Source organism: Clavelina lepadiformis, chromosome 3, assembly GCF_947623445.1.
Source record: "Clavelina lepadiformis chromosome 3, kaClaLepa1.1, whole genome shotgun sequence".
NCBI lineage: Eukaryota > Metazoa > Chordata > Ascidiacea > Aplousobranchia > Clavelinidae > Clavelina > Clavelina lepadiformis.
Window position 1 is genome coordinate 20,793,093 of NC_135242.1, and position 17,071 is coordinate 20,810,163.

General features: G+C 38.1%; 3 protein-coding genes across 8 annotated transcripts; 2 read left to right on the plus strand and 1 right to left on the minus strand.

Moving 5' to 3' along the window:
- The first annotated feature begins 127 nt into the window (after window positions 1-127).
- Window positions 128-2,944, plus strand: LOC143448526 (uncharacterized). Its single transcript, XM_076948316.1, has 2 exons — window positions 128-1,957; window positions 2,058-2,944. Exons 1-2 carry the CDS (start codon window positions 561-563, stop codon window positions 2,401-2,403), a joined length of 1,743 nt encoding a protein of 580 aa, XP_076804431.1. The 5' UTR covers window positions 128-560; the 3' UTR covers window positions 2,404-2,944.
- Window positions 2,945-3,327: 383 nt separating this feature from the next.
- On the minus strand, window positions 3,328-7,260 carry LOC143449848 (uncharacterized). The gene is made up of 3 exons (XM_076950177.1): window positions 4,788-7,260; window positions 4,485-4,685; window positions 3,328-4,337 (listed from the first exon to the last, which is right to left on the minus strand). Exons 1-3 carry the CDS (start codon window positions 7,258-7,260, stop codon window positions 3,652-3,654), a joined length of 3,360 nt encoding a protein of 1,119 aa, XP_076806292.1. The 3' UTR covers window positions 3,328-3,651.
- Window positions 7,261-7,574: 314 nt separating this feature from the next.
- Window positions 7,575-15,235, plus strand: LOC143448523 (membrane metallo-endopeptidase-like 1). 6 transcript variants are annotated; one of them, XM_076948306.1, is made up of 18 exons: window positions 7,576-8,346; window positions 8,507-8,592; window positions 8,797-8,898; window positions 8,992-9,139; window positions 10,245-10,325; window positions 10,639-10,800; window positions 11,168-11,248; window positions 11,444-11,649; window positions 11,730-11,891; window positions 12,051-12,298; window positions 12,594-12,816; window positions 13,322-13,608; window positions 13,719-13,875; window positions 14,005-14,163; window positions 14,372-14,437; window positions 14,533-14,634; window positions 14,819-14,895; window positions 15,107-15,235. In XM_076948306.1, the coding sequence occupies exons 1-18, from the start codon at window positions 8,265-8,267 to the stop codon at window positions 15,210-15,212; spliced, it is 2,535 nt and encodes an 844-aa protein (XP_076804421.1). In that variant the 5' UTR covers window positions 7,576-8,264; the 3' UTR covers window positions 15,213-15,235. The 6 variants fall into 6 exon arrangements, with proteins under 6 accessions (XP_076804426.1, XP_076804421.1, XP_076804422.1 ...); XM_076948307.1 differs by having other exon boundaries at window positions 10,248-10,325; XM_076948309.1 differs by having other exon boundaries at window positions 8,992-9,121; window positions 10,248-10,325.
- Window positions 15,236-17,071: the final 1,836 nt, after the last annotated feature.

Consider the following 17,071-nt stretch of genomic DNA (forward strand, 5'->3'; position numbering starts at 1 on the left):
AAGTCTAAAACGTTTGATATAATGGACGCGCTGACGCCAACCACAATGCACTGTAGCAAAGAAGTCAGTAAGACCTAGAGGGACGAAACCATATATGATAAACTTATGTTACATACGTGGGCATGTTTGTATGTATCCTTGAAGCGTGCTGCAGCCGGTGCATGCAAAGAAAATTGCAAAACATACGCGGAAATATTGCAGCTATTAGGCTCAACAGCGGTCAGGAAACAATCGAGTTGACTACTATACAGCCACTATGTCTAAACATTTCCCTGAACCTCAGCAGTTCGTAAAGTTAGCGTATTTGGTTTTCATGGCGCAAGGTACAAAACAATTTGGGCTACAAATAATGAAAAAACATTACATGGTAGCCTTAAAAGTATTGTAAAGTAAAGGTAAGAATTGAGGTTTAGTTCATTGATGTTTACACGACAAAATGCAGAAGAATATGATGAATTGTACTAAAGCGTAAAAATGAAAACTTTATTTTACAAATTGTTATTAGAACTCGATAGGTAAAGATCACATAACAGCAAATTAAAATATCAAAGCTGAATAGAATGTACTTGTTATCAAGAATGATCACTCTATTGTTTTTTTACTGGCAAGGTGTAAAAAGCTATGGCTTTGGCGATTACAAGGGCATCATGTATGTATCAGAATACGAGATTGGAGGAGAAGATTTCTATAACAATTTTATGGTAACAAAAACGCCACTTCTTATACCTGGGGCTTGCCAGAATTGGCCAATACGCATAATGCTGCAAAGTGCTGGCAGTTTTGAAGACAAGTTTCGGAATATTAAGGTGCCATTAAAATTAGGCGATAGTAAAGACATGAGGGAAGTGACGCTTGAGGAATTTGAGCTAAAAAGTGAAGTTGGTAGTCATTACGAAATAAACGCCAACGAAAGCCATGAATTAGAAACGTTAATCTATCTCCCTGCTTTAATGGTGTCTTGCCGAGTATTATATGAAGACTTTGCGCATAATAAAAACGTGAAAGTTATTGGATCAAAGTCAAACGATTTTGTTTTGGATAGATTTTGCTCCAAAAAAGAAACACTTATAGCAATGGTGAAAGGCAACATGAAAGCTAAGTTTGAAGAAATTCCTGAGGAAGTTTGGCTTAAGGACGGAGATTTGTGGTATGTCCCACCAAACCGTTGCTTTATACTGAAAAAGCAGGGGCATGTTACATATATAAAATTCAGCTGGACAAGTACCAAAGCTTATGACACCGCAATTGATTGCGAAAGACCATCATTACATGAACTAACCAAAATAGTAACAAATATCGAAGAAGGAATAGCCGGAGAACCGTACCACGATTATACCTGGCCAGACGTACAAATGAATACTGGTTACAAAATGCCTCCAGTTGGATTAGGTACATTTCGTCTTCGTGAGAAAACATATGAGACCATGAAACTAGCTCTTAAACTGGGCTATAGGCTCTTCGACACGGCGCAAAGTTACAGCGGTGAAACACGACTGATGGATTTTGAAATTTCTTCTGAGTTTGAGATAGGACGAGCTCTTTTTGATAGCGAAGTGGAACGTGAAGAACTGTTTCTTGTCACCAAAGTCAGGGAGGACCTCATGTCACACGATGACACAGTTAACTCTGTTCTGAAGTCTTTGCAAGATCTCAAAACGAATTACATAGACGTGGTTTTGGTGCATGCTTTTATACCAGAGGAACACTGTGGACCATACGATAAAACTTGCAAATCAAGTCCCTGGATATGCTGGCGAGCTCTTGAGGAGTTACAGTTAAAAGGCTTGATCAGGAGTATTGGTGTAAGCAATATTGAATCAGACACTCTTAAGTTTCTTGTAGGACATTTTAGCAAAAGCAGTGTGAGCGTTGTTCAAAACTGGTTTGATCCCTTTCACCAAGACAGAGCAGTGAGAGAAATATGCCAAGAAAAGAACATTACCTACATGGGTTATAGGTGAGATAATACTTTTTAAATAACGATGGTAACTATTAACTGCGAGTGTTTCCGTTTATCATTAATTTATTATACTTAAGTAAAACGAGTTATTTTACAGCACACTTGGAACACTCTGGATGGAAATAGAAGGCGGCTATGACGTAAACCCGGTCTTAGAACATAAGGATGTTGTTGAAAGTGCAATGTATTCGCTTTTGCCCACAACATCAGCAGTGCTGCGCTGGGCTATTTCACGTAACGTGGTGGTCATACCAAGTACAACTAATGAAGACCATCTGCAAAAGAATCTTGAAACACGAAAGCAAAATGTGGATTCTTACTCGTCCCAATTAATTGACTCTTTAGATGGTTTGTTGGGTGACCCAGAAAAAGAAGACTGGGCGAAGCCAAGTATATCTTTTGAGAAACAAAGAAAAGTAAAGCAATCCAAAGATGAACTGTAGACTTGCAAGCTTAAAGACCTCAAAACCGGTACCTTTTACCGGAAGAAACTTCTCTTGACCACTTGAGCCAGGGGTTAGTCTTATTCCGATTTTTAAGTGGATGTCTGAAGTTTAAGCTTTTTTGTATATTATTGCAGCAATTCGGAGTAGCTTAAATTTTCCAATGTGTGAGCCCTAATAAGATAAGTATTTATAAACTACTTGGAAAATGTGGTAATCACAAACATTGCAAACAGGTATTAAATAATACTAAAGTTTATAATTATTTACGCTTTACGATGTTTTGTTATTCAATTATTTTACCAATAATAGGCGAACAAAATTCTATAAAACAGACACCAATGTGTTTTTATTTTGATTGCTGTACTAACTCCAGTAGAATGATCCTAGCACAAAATGTCAAAGAGGTTGCTTACTTTGGGGCAGTCCCGGAAATTTCATTTCCCCACATCTTTCCATCACTATTGTATATATAGCTGGGTAAAACTTTGAAGGTATTGATCACTTTCCCCCAGACAAATAATAAAAATCTTAAAACTTGCTTGCTCGATTCATTCTTACTTGAAATATGCAATGCGATGGAAGAATAATATTTCGGCAAGTTGCTTTATTTTGGAGATAACTTCAAGTTAAACAGAATTTACTTATACTGTATCAAGCTTTGTCAGGGTTATAAAAGGACTGTCCGAATGTTTCTTTAATGATAAGTTATAGTAAGATTTTCCTCGACACTTGAATGCATTATTTCTAAAGTCAAGTAGGCCTACTGACACAGTGACAGTCAGTATTGTAGATGAAACCACAACCCGTGCTAAGAAAACAGGGTTAGTGTTCAAACTATGTAACGGACTGAACTGAACAGACAGTTGTAAATATTCGTATTCTTTAATTGCACAGCTTTAAGAGACAAAAAACTAAACTAAGCTGCAACACAAAAAGGTAAAGTTAAACAAAAGCATAAAAGGAAAACTGGTAATCTTAAAATGGTGAATCGTAATCACGCAACTGAAAAGAACTGAGGGACTGAACTGAGAACATAAATGGCGTGATTACGAGATATGCGACGAAGCTACAAGGGGCGTTGATTGATGACTGCGCGGGGCGTTGCATTAATCATTACATTCTCCCAGCCCAACAACGAAGCATAGCGTAAATAAATATAACATGCGAAATAAATAAATCAAATCGTGTCAACAATATCAACAATTGCACATGAGTACAACACATCAACAATAGCGTATGACAAATCTATGGTTCGGCAACATATCTGATTGGAGGCACTCCCTTATTGCTGCGGGCCGACCGACGAATCTCCGCTTCTGCCGGTTCGATTGCCATTTGCTCAGCTGAAGTTAAGGGCACTTCAGCGGATTGTTCAGGTTTGTTAGAAATGTTCTGAGTATCTTGGATTTGCGGTGTAGCAGTGACAGGTTGTTCTTTTTCAATCTCCTGCGGTCGACAAGGGGCTAGATCCTTCAACGAGACCGTTGATTCCCTTCCATCCTGATATCGGACACGTGCGTACGTTGGATTTGTGTTGACCAAATCAACTTCATCGACTAAAGGCTCATGTTTGCTTGAGCGGACGAATCGACGAAGGAATACTTTGCCTGGACCCACCAGCCACGACGGCAGAGCCGTGCCGTTTTCCGATCGTCGGTTAAAGGCGAAAAATCTTTCGTGCGGTGTAGCATTAGTTGAGGTGCATAGGAGCGAACGGATCGAGTGTAATGCACCGGGAAGCACTTGTTCCCATTCAGAAACATTCATCCCCCTTGACTTCAGGGCGAGTGTTACGGCTTTCCATATGATACCGTTGTACCGTTCAACTTGAGCATTTCCAGTGGGATGGTATGGAGTACAGCTGCTCGTTGCTATACCGAGGCCATGCAGATAGGATTGTAGTTCCTTTGACAAGAATGATGAACCTCGGTCTGAATGAATATAATTAGGTAAACCTACAAGTACGAATAAAAGTTTCAAACTTTCGACGACAGTTGATGAGTGCATGTTCGGACATGGTATTGCAAATGGAAACCTCGAGTATTCGTCAATGATTGTGAGTATGTACTTGTTTTTACCTTTAGATGGTAGAGGTCCTTTGAAATCGATACTAACACGTTCCATAGGCTTTGTTGCTTTGATAAGGTTCATTTGAGGCATTTTATAAAACTGGGGTTTACATTCTTGACAGACACGGCAGTTCAAGCACGCTTTGCGAACTTCTTCAGTGGAAAAAGGCAGGTTTTTTGTTCGAACGAAGTGCAGTAATCTTGTTACACCTGGGTGACACAGCATGTCATGAATGTCATTGATTTGACAATTTTGATTCACGGATGCTCTGTACGCTCTGGTGAAGGAATCAGCGCCGACGTTTAGCTTACCTGGTCGGTAGTGAATGGTATAACTTAAGGACGCAAGTTCCATTCTCCAGGTTTGAATTTTGTTGTTTTTAATTTTTGTTCGGCGGCGATTGTCCAGCATGAACGCCACTGATCGTTGATCTGTTATGAGCTCGAAGTGTCGACGAAGGAGGAGATCTCTCCATTTTCTGGTGGCTTCGATAATTGCAGTCGCCTCTTTCTCTACTGCAGGATACAATAATTCCGCCCCATGGAGCATTCGAGAGAGGAAAGCAACGGGGCGACCACCTTGATTCAAGGTGGCAGAGACGGCGACATCAGATGCATCACATTCTACTACAAACGGCAATGTTTCATCAATTGACTGAAGGGATGCATTCATTAACTCGCCTTTAAGATTGCTGAATGCTTGACAAGCCTCGTCGTTTAAGGGAAAGGAGTCAGCTGTTGCTAGTGGTTTCACCTTGTCGGAAAATTTTGGAATCCACTTTGCGTAATATGCCAGCATTCCCAAGACTCGTTGTAATCCTTTTTTGTTTTGAGGAGGAGGAAACTCTTGAAGGGGTTTTAACCGTTCTGGGTCTGGCTGAATAAGTTTATGCTGGACTCTGTACCCTAAAACGTTGATGTGAGGAGCAGACTTGACGGTTTTGGTTTCATTAAACGATAAGTTTCGACGCTTGAAGGCCTTTAGAAACTTTTTTACGTTGAGATCGTGTTCATCTTGATTTCGGCCACAAACTGTTACGTCATCTTGATAAGCATAAACGTCTTTTAAGTTTTCCTCTTCAATGATGCGGTTAATAGCACGTTGAAAATTCATGCCACCGTTCGTGACTCCGAATGGGATGCGTTTGTACTGCCACAATCTACCGTTTGCTTCAAATGCAGTGTATTTACGGTCTGAAGAGAGAATAGGAATTTGATGGTAAGCAGATTTCAAGTCATATCGAGAGTAAGTGCTATACTCTGCAAGTTGATTTACCATCGCATCTATTCTGGGAAAAGGATATGCGTCTAATTCTGTATACAAATTGATCGTCTGCGAGTAATCAATGCACATACGTGTTTTCTCTCCAGTTCGTACAACAACAATTTGGGCACGCCAGGGTGAACGGCTGGTTTCGATAATGTCATCTTCGAGCAATTTCTTGATTTCGCCGGCAATGAAGTTTCTGTCTGCTTCGTTGTATTGCCGAGATTTCACAGCGATTGGCTTACAATTCCGAGGTAAGTTTGGAAATAACGTTTCGGTTGGCACTAATGCAGCAGGGAGTGCACAAGAAGAAGATTTAGATATAACAAAATCTTCAAGACAGCCGTCATACTCAATTACAAGCCGTTTATGTTGCTTTTGAAAAGTTTGGCCAAGTATAATATCCGCACAGAGATGATCCATGACACCAAAGGTTACAGCAGTGTACGTTTGATTGTTAATTGCAACATCAGCAACGCAGAAGCCGCTTATCGTACAGGATAACTTCGATTGCGCCATTGATACTGTTTGCTGCGTTGGCGAAACGTCAAGGCATAGCGACTGTATAGTTTTGTTACTTATGTAATTGTCAGAGCTCCCAGAGTCCACCAGTGCACATAATTTTCTTCCGTTTATGCAAACTGATAACGTTGCAGCGGATAAGCTGTAAGGACACAATGCACATACCCGTAGATCTGGCGTTAAAGTTGCAGAAACTTGATGGCCTGTTTTAGATTTACAAACTTTCATAAAGTGTCCAAGCTTACCACACTTGTTGCATGATGAATTCCGGGCGGGACAATATTTTCTCTCGTGGTAGTTGTAACCGCAGAAGTAGCACTTCTTCCGATTCGACGTTGCAACAAAATTCTGAGAGTGCACCATGTTAGTGGCTGAAGTTTCTGAATTTTCTTTGGGGATCGTCACCAGGGGTTCGCACGTTTCCGCAGCAGCAATCGTTGTAGTTAGATTATAAGCCAGCGAGTTCCGATGAGCCGTATCCAGGGCATTTGCTTGGTCGAATGCTGTTTTGAGGTCAAGAGTACTGTTTTCCAGTAAACGTTGTCGTATAATGGGTGATAAAATTCCATTTATGAGGGCGTCTCTACATAGTTCTTTTCGATATTGTTCACCAGAAATGTCCTTACACTGACAGTTTTTGCTTAAGATTTGTAGAGCTTGCATGAACTCTTGTAAAGATTCGCCGTTTTGTTGTTTGCGGGTCGCCAATAAATGGCGAACGAAAATCTCGTTTGGTTTTTTGACAAACAAGTCTTGAAGAATTTCGACAGCTGCTTCATACGTAGTGCAGTCTTCTATGAACTCAAAAATTTCTGCAGAAACGAAATTGGTCAATAAACGTAGTTTGTTAAATGCCGTGCTGTTCACTTGCGCTTCGTGTTCTATGGTATAGTTCTCAAATGTCTTTTTCCAATGTTTCCAAGATTTTGCAGCAGTGTCCGAGTTCACATCGATTTCTAGTCGAGAAGGCTTGAAAGCATTTATTGTAGACGACATTGATCTTTGTCTCTTAAATTGAACTGAACAGACAGTTGTAAATATTCGTATTCTTTAATTGCACAGCTTTAAGAGACAAAAAACTAAACTAAGCTGCAACACAAAAAGGTAAAGTTAAACAAAAGCATAAAAGGAAAACTGGTAATCTTGAAATGGTGAATCGTAATCACGCAACTGAAAAGAACTGAGGGACTGAACTGAGAACATAAATGGCGTGATTACGAGATATGCGACGAAGCTACAAGGGGCGTTGATTGATGACTGCGCGGGGCGTTGCATTAATCATTACACGGACCAAGTAGGCAAATTGTCTAAAATTGCTTGCTGGTCTACATCGTATGCGTTCCTAAGCAAAAATGTAAGATATTCGTTTTACCTAAACGCTGAAACGTAATCAAAACCAACCGACTCGAATCGTTCAAAACATTGACTAGATTCAAATAAATTCTTTGAAAATAATGACTCGAGTCATTGTAGGACTCTGGTAAATATTGCAGCGAACTCTGAAAACAAAGAAAATCTCCGTGTACAAGACAAAAATATCAGTACAAATAGAATAAAATCAAAATGGTTATTCTTTGAAGTGAAACATGATTTGATATAAAAGAAGGGATTACCTGGATAAAATTATAAGGTGATAATTATAGAGCTTCAAAAAACTTAAAGTAAACTAAAAACGATTTCAATGTTAAAAAGGGGAAAAATCATAATTTTTTGTGCTTGGGTTTAGTAGAATAACTAGAAATACCGGTAATGTAGTAGGCTATAGCGCAAGCAATATGTAATCACATGAAATCGTTAATTCAATATATCACACAACTGAGAAAAAGGTGCAAAAACGTTACCTGTCAGTGCAAAAACGGGAGAATGCCTTCAGGCTATAACATTCTGACCATTTATGCTTTGCGCGAAAAAGTTAATAAAGCGAAATGAAGCTTTGGCAGAAAGTTTATAAATAGAGAAGGCAACGCACGGAAGCTCAATCCAGAGTATTTTGATTTCAGATGCAAAATACGAAGATGATTGGCGAATTTCGCAAATACTTGTTTTTTTGCGCAGTTTGCTACATTGTAAAGTTTGCTGTAGGTAAGTAAAACAAGCAACTAAGAGAGGTTATTACTATACAAATGGGACCATAAACCGTTGTTTTTAACGTTGATGTCAATAACATAAAAGAATACCGCTCTATCTATTATAAGAGCGACTGGATAGTTTTAATCATGTGTTGATTAATTATAATTTCCAGGTAAGTCCTGCTGGGATTGTCCTCCTTCTAAAACCAAAAAAGAATGTGACGATAGAGGTCGCCTTGTAGAATGCAACGATCCTGGGGTGAAAACGATAACTCATTATATTAAAGCTCCTTGAAACAACCACTATAATACCAAATTTAAAGAAAAGTAAAATCAGTCATGCATGCATCATCCTTTTCCCTTACTAACTTTAAATCATCTATTGTGATGATACGTGACGTAACTGATTTCAAGGAGTTTGAGAATAACGCTTACAATAATTAATCGCAATGCAAAATTCTAGGCAATGTGTCAGATTCAAGTTCGATACGGAGGTTGGGGAAACGACCCAATGGTGAAAAAATCTTGCAAAAAGAGATATGCTTGCAAAAATGATTATCGCCAGGTAAAATCGTTACATCGACAAAAGTCGGCTTTTTGTCTAGTTTACTGACATCGTTATATAATCGCGGCGACCAAATTATTTGAAATTGCATAGAACTTTCACAACGCTGGAGGAAAATATGGTTCAATATTACAATGTAATGGAGGCCCGCCTACCTCGGTCTGTACATGCTGCTGTTCCAAGGATCTGTGTAATAAAGATTCTTGGGAATGCAAACCAAGAGGTAACCATAGTACTTCAGGTTTGTAAAGAGTAGTAATATAGTCTATAATTGCTTGCGGTCACAAATGTTAAAATGCTTAAAAACAGAAGCATATGGCATAGTTTTTATAACTCGAGTCAGAGACTCGTCTATAATACTATATATAGTATATACAAATATACGAATACTAATACTATATATATATATATATATATATACGAATAATACAAACACAAACGGATGACTTAGGTGTTTAAATGAATTTGGAATAGAATGTTTCCTGTGACAAACAAGTAAATAGTAAAAGGTGTAATTATAGCGTTCTTAAGTGTATAACAGGAACATTTTGCGATAAATAAGCCCAAACTAACTTACCTGTTGAGATGTATTCCATGCAAAACGCGTTAGTTAGCTAGCTCCATAACTAATACAAACCCCAGTTATCAGCTATATCATTTATATATTGTGATATATAACAATCGTTCTCACATTGTGACGTTATTATGACCGCCCTCTAGCTCAAAATAAGAGGTAAAGTATGCGATAACTGCTTTGCCACTACATTTCATTAAAAACCCTACAACTACTCCTTGATTTAGGCCAACTTGTTTTTGGACTTGCCCCTCACTTTAAAGTTTAACTTAAAATGAATTTATTTGTCCAGGACCGCTTAATAAAATTTGTAACAATCCTAAACGTTTCTACTTGACAGAAATGGTATTTTTGCTTGGTTTCGAATATCAATTTACTCGAGTCTTATTTTACCAAATATCTGCACTTGACTTGAACCTTAAATGGTAAATGACTTGACTTGCGACTCTGGCATATTGACAATCGTAATAACTCGAAACGGTAGCTTGGTTCGGCTCCAAGGCAATCTACGTTCATCAAAGATTCGATTCGGAACTGAGTCTCCTTATAGGAAATTTAAACAATACCTAAAAGGTTTAACTTGACTCGAATCATTATTTAAAAAAACTTGCTTAAACGTTTCACTTTACTAATACAGTATATCATAATTATTATACAGTACATAGTATCTATTTCATTATTTCGTTAATATTAAATACGCAGTTAATACAGTAACATGTATTATTAGACTAAACAAATTATGCGTTTTTCTACTCTCTGACTTCAAACACAGCAGCAATTTCAAAGAAGCCAAAGAAGACCAGAAGAGAGACTCAAGAACAAATATGTGAAACGCCGGACTGCGTTAGAGCAGGTAAAACGACTTTGTGCTTTGACCAAAGTCGTTACAGTACATTTTGCAAATTGCATCAATCAACAAAAGTTAAACTAATAACTTAAAGTTAATTAATAATTACTGTCATACAAATCACAAATCATATAGGCTACAGTTTACCACCTAATGTACTTGATAATGTTGCAAAGCTACAGTGAAACTTCAATAGACATTAACTTTGCTCGTAATTAGATTTTCTGTTTTCGGTAAAAAATGAATACTCTTGATGGCTCATTTTTCATCGAACAAGGCATTATACTTTTGCATAAAACTGTATTCACGTTTTTCAAAGCTGCTCGCATATTAAGCTACATGGATCGAGATGTTAATCCGTGTGAAGATTTCTACGGTTACGCGTGCGGAGGTTTTATCAGAGATCGGATCATTCCTGACGACATGCCAGAAGTAACCACTGTCACAGAAGTGGCAAACAAAGTTGATAAAATACGAAAACGTAAGTAGACTACCAATCATTTTAATACGAAGAAAGTGTTATAGGGTTTTGCAAATACAGCCTAAATAAAATAACAACAGAAAGTGCAATAGGTACATTTTTTGAGCTGACGGCTTGAAACTCTATGTACGTCGCGGCAATCACAAAACAATCAACCGAAGAACACTGACTGAAAATATAAATATTGCTATACAGTTTACAATTACTGTAGAAGTTGCTTTTCAGGTTAAAATTATCAAAAAGATTAAGTTTTGGTTGGAACAAGTTCTCTTGCAGTATAAGCATATTAATCTCGATTTTTAACGCCGGGAGGGATTATTTTATTTAATCTGAACATATTTAAGTTGAACAAAGATTTGATCTCAAGGCGCTTTGGAAACACGTTCCGAAGGCGATCGAGATTCAATTAAGAAGGCGAAAGAATTTTACGCTTCGTGTATGAATACAAGTAAGCATAAAGACAACATGGTTTAAAACATCTTGTATATAGGCCATATGTACCATATACATTTAGCGCTGCCACGCAGGTTTTATAGCTTACTTATTCCTTCTTGGTACTTAAACCTTAGTAACAGTTATTGCAAAATGTCTCTCAACAAATACTTTTTAAAGTGCAACACACAAAAATATCTACAACATTTAGCAAAAATCGATTCCCTCGGTTTGGAACCTGTACTGGAACTCATCAAGCAAATGGGAGGTTGGCCGGTGATTGGTGATTCTTTTGATAGAGATTCATTCAACTTGGAAAAAACGTTAGGCGCATTCACTTCTGGTTTTGGCAGTACAGCAATCTTATCGGCCACGGTGGGGCAAGATGAGAAAGATTCTAGCGCAAACATTTTCAAGGTAACTTGTAATAAGAAGCTGTTACGTGCCGAATTAGCTTTGTACAAGGTAATCTTATAAATTCAAAACAACAATCATAGATAAGTCAGCCTAAACTAGGACTACCCGATCGCGACTTCTATTTGAACGATGGTTTAAGACAAACAATGCTTCCTGCTTATCGCAAGTTTATGTCTGACTTTATCACAATGGTTGCTGGTGACAAGGCAAATTCTGCGACAACCGAATCTGTTGTTGATCAGGTGTGTATTAATCTTGAATAACGAAACATATCAATGTTCAAACAAAAACGTCGAAGTCCGCACGACTAATTCATGTATGGCCTATTTAACGTGAAAAGAAAATTCCACAACGAGAAATTAAATTATAAGCGATTATACAAGCTCAGGTTTTATTCACAGATTGTCCAGTTTGAAACCGATATTGCACGAGCAGTCAAATCAAAAAGCGAAACTCGAAATATTACTAGCAGCTATAACAAGGTGTCTTCACAAGAACTTGCGAACGAGGTTCCTGGTCTAAACTGGACAGATTACGTCAACGCAGTTATGTCTGCAACGGCTATTACGGTGGACGCCGATGAAAAGATTGTAGTTTACGACATGAACTACTTGAAAAGCTTTGTTGGCATCATAAATGGAAAATACGAGTGAGTTAAACACCGAGGCTGGGTATTTGCTTTATATATTAATTGACTTTTTTGATTATCCTCCTTTTAAGATTACTAGTGGGCTATACACCTGTTCAACGGCCTCTACTGTACGTAAGGCACGGTTTTGTTGCCGTGAAGTAGTAATTAGACAGTAGTGCCGAAATAAAAACATCATGGTTAAAACAACCGGCCATTTTTTTCATTAAATGTTGACAAAAACTTACAACAATCATACAGCGACTATAGCAAATTAATTTAAGACAGTACTATTACAGTATATCTTTCGTTGCAGACTGATTCAAAACTATCTCATATGGAGCGTTCTCCAAGCCAGGGTAATTTACATGAGCTCGGACCTAAGGGAGACACGCAAACCGTTCAAAGATACTCTGTATGGTGTATCAGCCGAGCCAGCACGATGGAAAGTCTGCACATACGACACGGAGAAATATTTTCACATGCCAGTCGCTTCCCTTTTTGTATCAGAAGCTTTTTCTGAAAATAACAAGAATATGGTAAGTTAGCCTGTAATGGAATGGTTGTTTGTCGTACCTTAACCTGTAAGGTAGACCATTTCACTACAATGTTTATTAATGAAATTGTTTATTGCGCTCGATGGTTTTATGAGTCTCAAGGTCGTTGAATGCTTCTCTCTATCTTGTTTACACAACAATGACAACTGCATATTCTGATTATATATTGAAGCTTCTTTAAACGAACACATTTAGATAAATCATTGGTACAGCAACGGCATAAGGACTGACATGTTGCGACGTTGGCTTAAAAGTACTGTATATCCTGAAGGACTGCGAATAACTCATAAAGCACACACAATAACCAGGAAGTGATCGATTACGTCACGCAGTGTTATGCTTCGCTGATTCGACACTTAAAAAGCTATATTTCCAAATGTTATTTAACCCCGAATGTTACAATAGTGTAATATCATCACAAGCCTATTAACTAGACCTATACTGATGGTTTCTAAATGTAAGCCTACTGCATAATTTTTGCACAAAGGTTGAGCAAATGTTCGAAAATCTGCGGCAAGCATTTCGTAAAATGCTAGCCACTTACAAGTGGATCGACCGACAAACAAGAAACAAAGCAGTCGAGAAACTCGAATTCATGAGGGCAGTATTGGCCTACCCAGATTACATTGTGGACAAGTCTAATCCAAAACTCGATTATGACTACGAAGATGTGGTTATCAAGCCAAATCAATTCGTGAAAAATATTCAAACAATGATCGCTTGGGAAAAGAAAGAAGAGTTTGACAAATTGAAAACTGCTGTGGATTTCAACGAGTAAGAAGTGTCTGATTTTAGCTAGCTACATTTTTAATCAATCTTGTCGAAGTGCTTTGACTGTTATAGCCTATAAATGTAGGTCGTAAGCTACTTTACTGCCTTCCTAGATGGACGACGCTTGGGCCAGCCGTAGTATATGCTTATCACAGTCCGTCTAAGAACCAAATCAATTTTCCTGCCGCCATAATGCAGCCGCCGTTCCTTGACATCGGTCAACCAACTTCCATGAACTACGGAGCAATTGGAAGCATAATAGGTCACGAGGTTCGTTTTAGATTAGCCTATTTGGAAGGTAAATAAATTAATTTAACAAAAAAACTCTTAATTCTTTTTATGAACCTGTCGTGCATAATACATAAAATTATAAACACGATACTTGAAATGCTTGTACAGGTAAGTCATGGATTTGATGACAATGGAGGGACTTATGATAGAAACGGAAACATCAATAACTGGTGGACCGAGAGATCAAAGAATAATTTCAAGGAAAGAGCGCAGTGTATTATCGACCAATACTCAGCTATACGGCCGTTCCCAGATATAGATCGAAACGTAAGTTGAATAAAAAATTAAAAAGTTAGTGGTATTGCACATTTCAACAAGTTATAACAGCGTGATGACGTTAATGCACACTTGGGACTACATGTACTGTAAAATTTAATTTCTTGATGCCAGAGTCTGTTGGCAACTGTCAACGTTCTCATACTATAACAATTGTTGTAAATAAAGCTATTTCACGTGATATATCAAACGTTTTTAGTTAAACGGAAAACTATCTGCTGGGGAAAATATTGCGGACAATGGAGAACTTTGGCAAGCCTTCATGGTGATTATTTGATTGCGCTGACATATTTCGATTGTTACTATCACTGTTACAAACTGCCACTTCTGTGAGGCAACATTTTCACTGTCGTTTCATAGGCTTACAAAAAATGGCAAGTTAAAAATCCTCAAGGTGATCTTCGACTACCAGGGTTTGGTAACTTCACACAGGATCAATTATTCTTTCTCGCTCACGCTCAGGTACCAATACCGATGAGTTAGATTCCATTTTTTTTAATCTACTAATGATGACCAAGTTTAGCTGTTATGACCTATCGCAACGCAGCGTTTACGTAAAATTTCTTGTTTAATGTCCAAGATTCTTCTTGATTGCAATTTCAAAGCATTTAAGTTTAACAAATTGCAATGTAAACATCTTTCATAGACACATTGCCAACATTCCACACGGCAATTTTCATTACAAAACGTAATATCCGGCTACCATGTTCCAGGCAAATACAGGTTAGTTCATTGTTAGTAGTACGCGATCTACCAGAAAAACGAGACCATAAATGTAATTATTATTTTAGCAACAATAAACTGTACTTACAGCGGGGTTTCGTAAAGACTTGTGAAACTAACAGAAAGACGAAGGCATCTATATTCTTTAGCGTTAAAACCTAATCCATGCTAGGTGTAACCTTGTGCATTTAAACGTATTTTGTATTTACAGGGTTGAAATTCCCAGCATAAACATTCCCGCATTCGGAAAAGCATACAACTGCAAAAGAGGCGTTGATAGAATGTATCCTAACAAAAATACTTGCAGAGTTTGGTAATCAATAAAAGAACCAGCAAGAGCTTTCTAACGATTTTTATCGCACATTTTATCGTAGTTCATAGGCCTAATAAGTCTAAAACGATTGAAAATGGACGCGCTGACACCAACCACAATGCACTGTAGCAAAGAAATCAGTAGACGTAGAGGGACGAAACCATATGACAAACGTATGTTACATACGTGGGCATGTTTGTACGTATCCTAGAAGCGTGCTGCAGCCAGTGCATGCAAAGAAAATTTGCAAAACATACACGGAAATATTGCAGCGTTTAGGCTCGACAGCGGTCAGGAAACAATCGAGTTGACTACTATACAGCCACTATGTCTAAACATTTCCCTGAACCTCAGCAGTTCGTAAAGTTAGCGTATTTGGTTTTCATGGCGCAAGGTACAAAACAATATGGGCTACAAATAATGAAAAAGCATTACATAGTACTGTACTTTAAACGTAATGTAAAGTAAAGGTAAGAATTGAGGTTTAGTTCTTTTCAAACAGCAGCCTTTTGAGTCAGGAGTCAGCAACCGAACAACGTAACCGCAATAACCTTCGCCATAACCTAACCGCCTATCTTTAAAAACAGTCTGCGTGACCTACATACAGTGAAATAGTCACTTCGTAAATCTTTTATATTCTTAATAGCCCATTTAAAATATTAAATCAAAATTAAATATAATTCAGAATAAAAGGTTTGCAAATTAAGTGGCTGGTATAAATATTTTCCCAAAAAATTGAGCAGGTAAAATTCAGCAATCAAATGTCGGAATAAGGTCCATGGTTCCAGCCTCCATGCAGGTTCATAGAAAGACAGACCTTGTTCCAAAATGTACATGAGTGAGCGCAGTAAAGGCAAATTTGTCAAAAATGCGCGGGCAATGCTGTGAATTAAGTGAGGTTAATCTGCAAACTTTCGCAAACACATTGTTACGTGTAGCACAGATACTATACATAAGTACCAGTGTCCTTACGGTAACACCAAACTCTTAGGCCAGCTTACCGGTACCATCCAGGAAAAAATGTCCGGTCTTATACTGAAGTTACAGTACGTTGTAGGCTAATGGCACATGTAAATAAAATTACAAACCTACTGGTAGGGTATTCAGTTCCGTATAAGGAATTACGTACCATCATGCTATCCTAACAGTAGCCTAGGTGCGGCTAAAATTACCGTAGGCCTATACTGCCAACTGGTACGGTATTTATTGCCGTACAAGAAAGTAGGCGCCTAGTTCGTTAGATTAGAACCTTCTTGCCTGTAACCATATTTGCCTAATACAACATTTATTCCCTTTCTTTTATCACAGCTTCCACTCTCAATGATTTTACTTCACGAATCGATGACAAGTTGATAATACCAAAAGCAAGTTAAACAATTGTCGTCCGCAGAAGACTTTTTTGTTACGTCAGAAAAAAGTATATTTGGCATCAGTAACATAGACAGCATAGGATCGGAGGGAAAAAATTAGTTTACCCCAGAATCGAAACAGAAATTGTGAAATTCTGATTGTAAATAATCGACTTTCACGCCCCCAGCTTATATTTTTTATGACATAAACCAACTTGCAAAATGTCTGACCACAGATACTAATGTTCAAAATGAACGTGAAACTGCGTCGCTTACAAAGCATATAGGGCGCTATCTACATAGCTGTCAAATGTCAATGTGTCATGTAATTAAATTCGGACCACAAATAGGTTATGGAGTGCCAGCAAAGCCCTGCAAGACTGCTCGACCGCATCCCCAACGCTGCTCTCCATTTCAGTAGACTTTTCTTGCTATTCGAAGGGTGGCTTGGTTAGCCTACATTAAAGCGCCTGCGAACTGGCGGGACCCTTCATTCGCTGAGACCCCAGTGTGC

Bases quoted from the DNA above. Each gene is read 5' to 3' on its own strand.
- LOC143448523 (XM_076948306.1), top strand. From the start codon at position 8,265: ATGCAAAATACGAAGATGATTGGCGAATTTCGCAAATACTTGTTTTTT. The intron at 8,899-8,991 runs GTAAAATCGTTA...GAAATTGCATAG, and splicing joins GCAAAAATGATTATCGCCAG to AACTTTCACAACGCTGGAGG. The intron at 14,635-14,818 runs GTACCAATACCG...CATCTTTCATAG, and splicing joins TCTTTCTCGCTCACGCTCAG to ACACATTGCCAACATTCCAC.
- LOC143449848 (XM_076950177.1), bottom strand. From the start codon at position 7,260: ATGTCGTCTACAATAAATGCTTTCAAGCCTTCTCGACTAGAAATCGAT. The intron at 4,686-4,787 runs GTAAGCTAAACG...TGTGTCACCCAG, and splicing joins TACCATTCACTACCGACCAG to GTGTAACAAGATTACTGCAC. The intron at 4,338-4,484 runs GTAAAAACAAGT...ATATTCATTCAG, and splicing joins AGGACCTCTACCATCTAAAG to ACCGAGGTTCATCATTCTTG.
- LOC143448526 (XM_076948316.1), top strand. From the start codon at position 561: ATGTACTTGTTATCAAGAATGATCACTCTATTGTTTTTTTACTGGCAA. The intron at 1,958-2,057 runs GTGAGATAATAC...GTTATTTTACAG, and splicing joins ATTACCTACATGGGTTATAG to CACACTTGGAACACTCTGGA.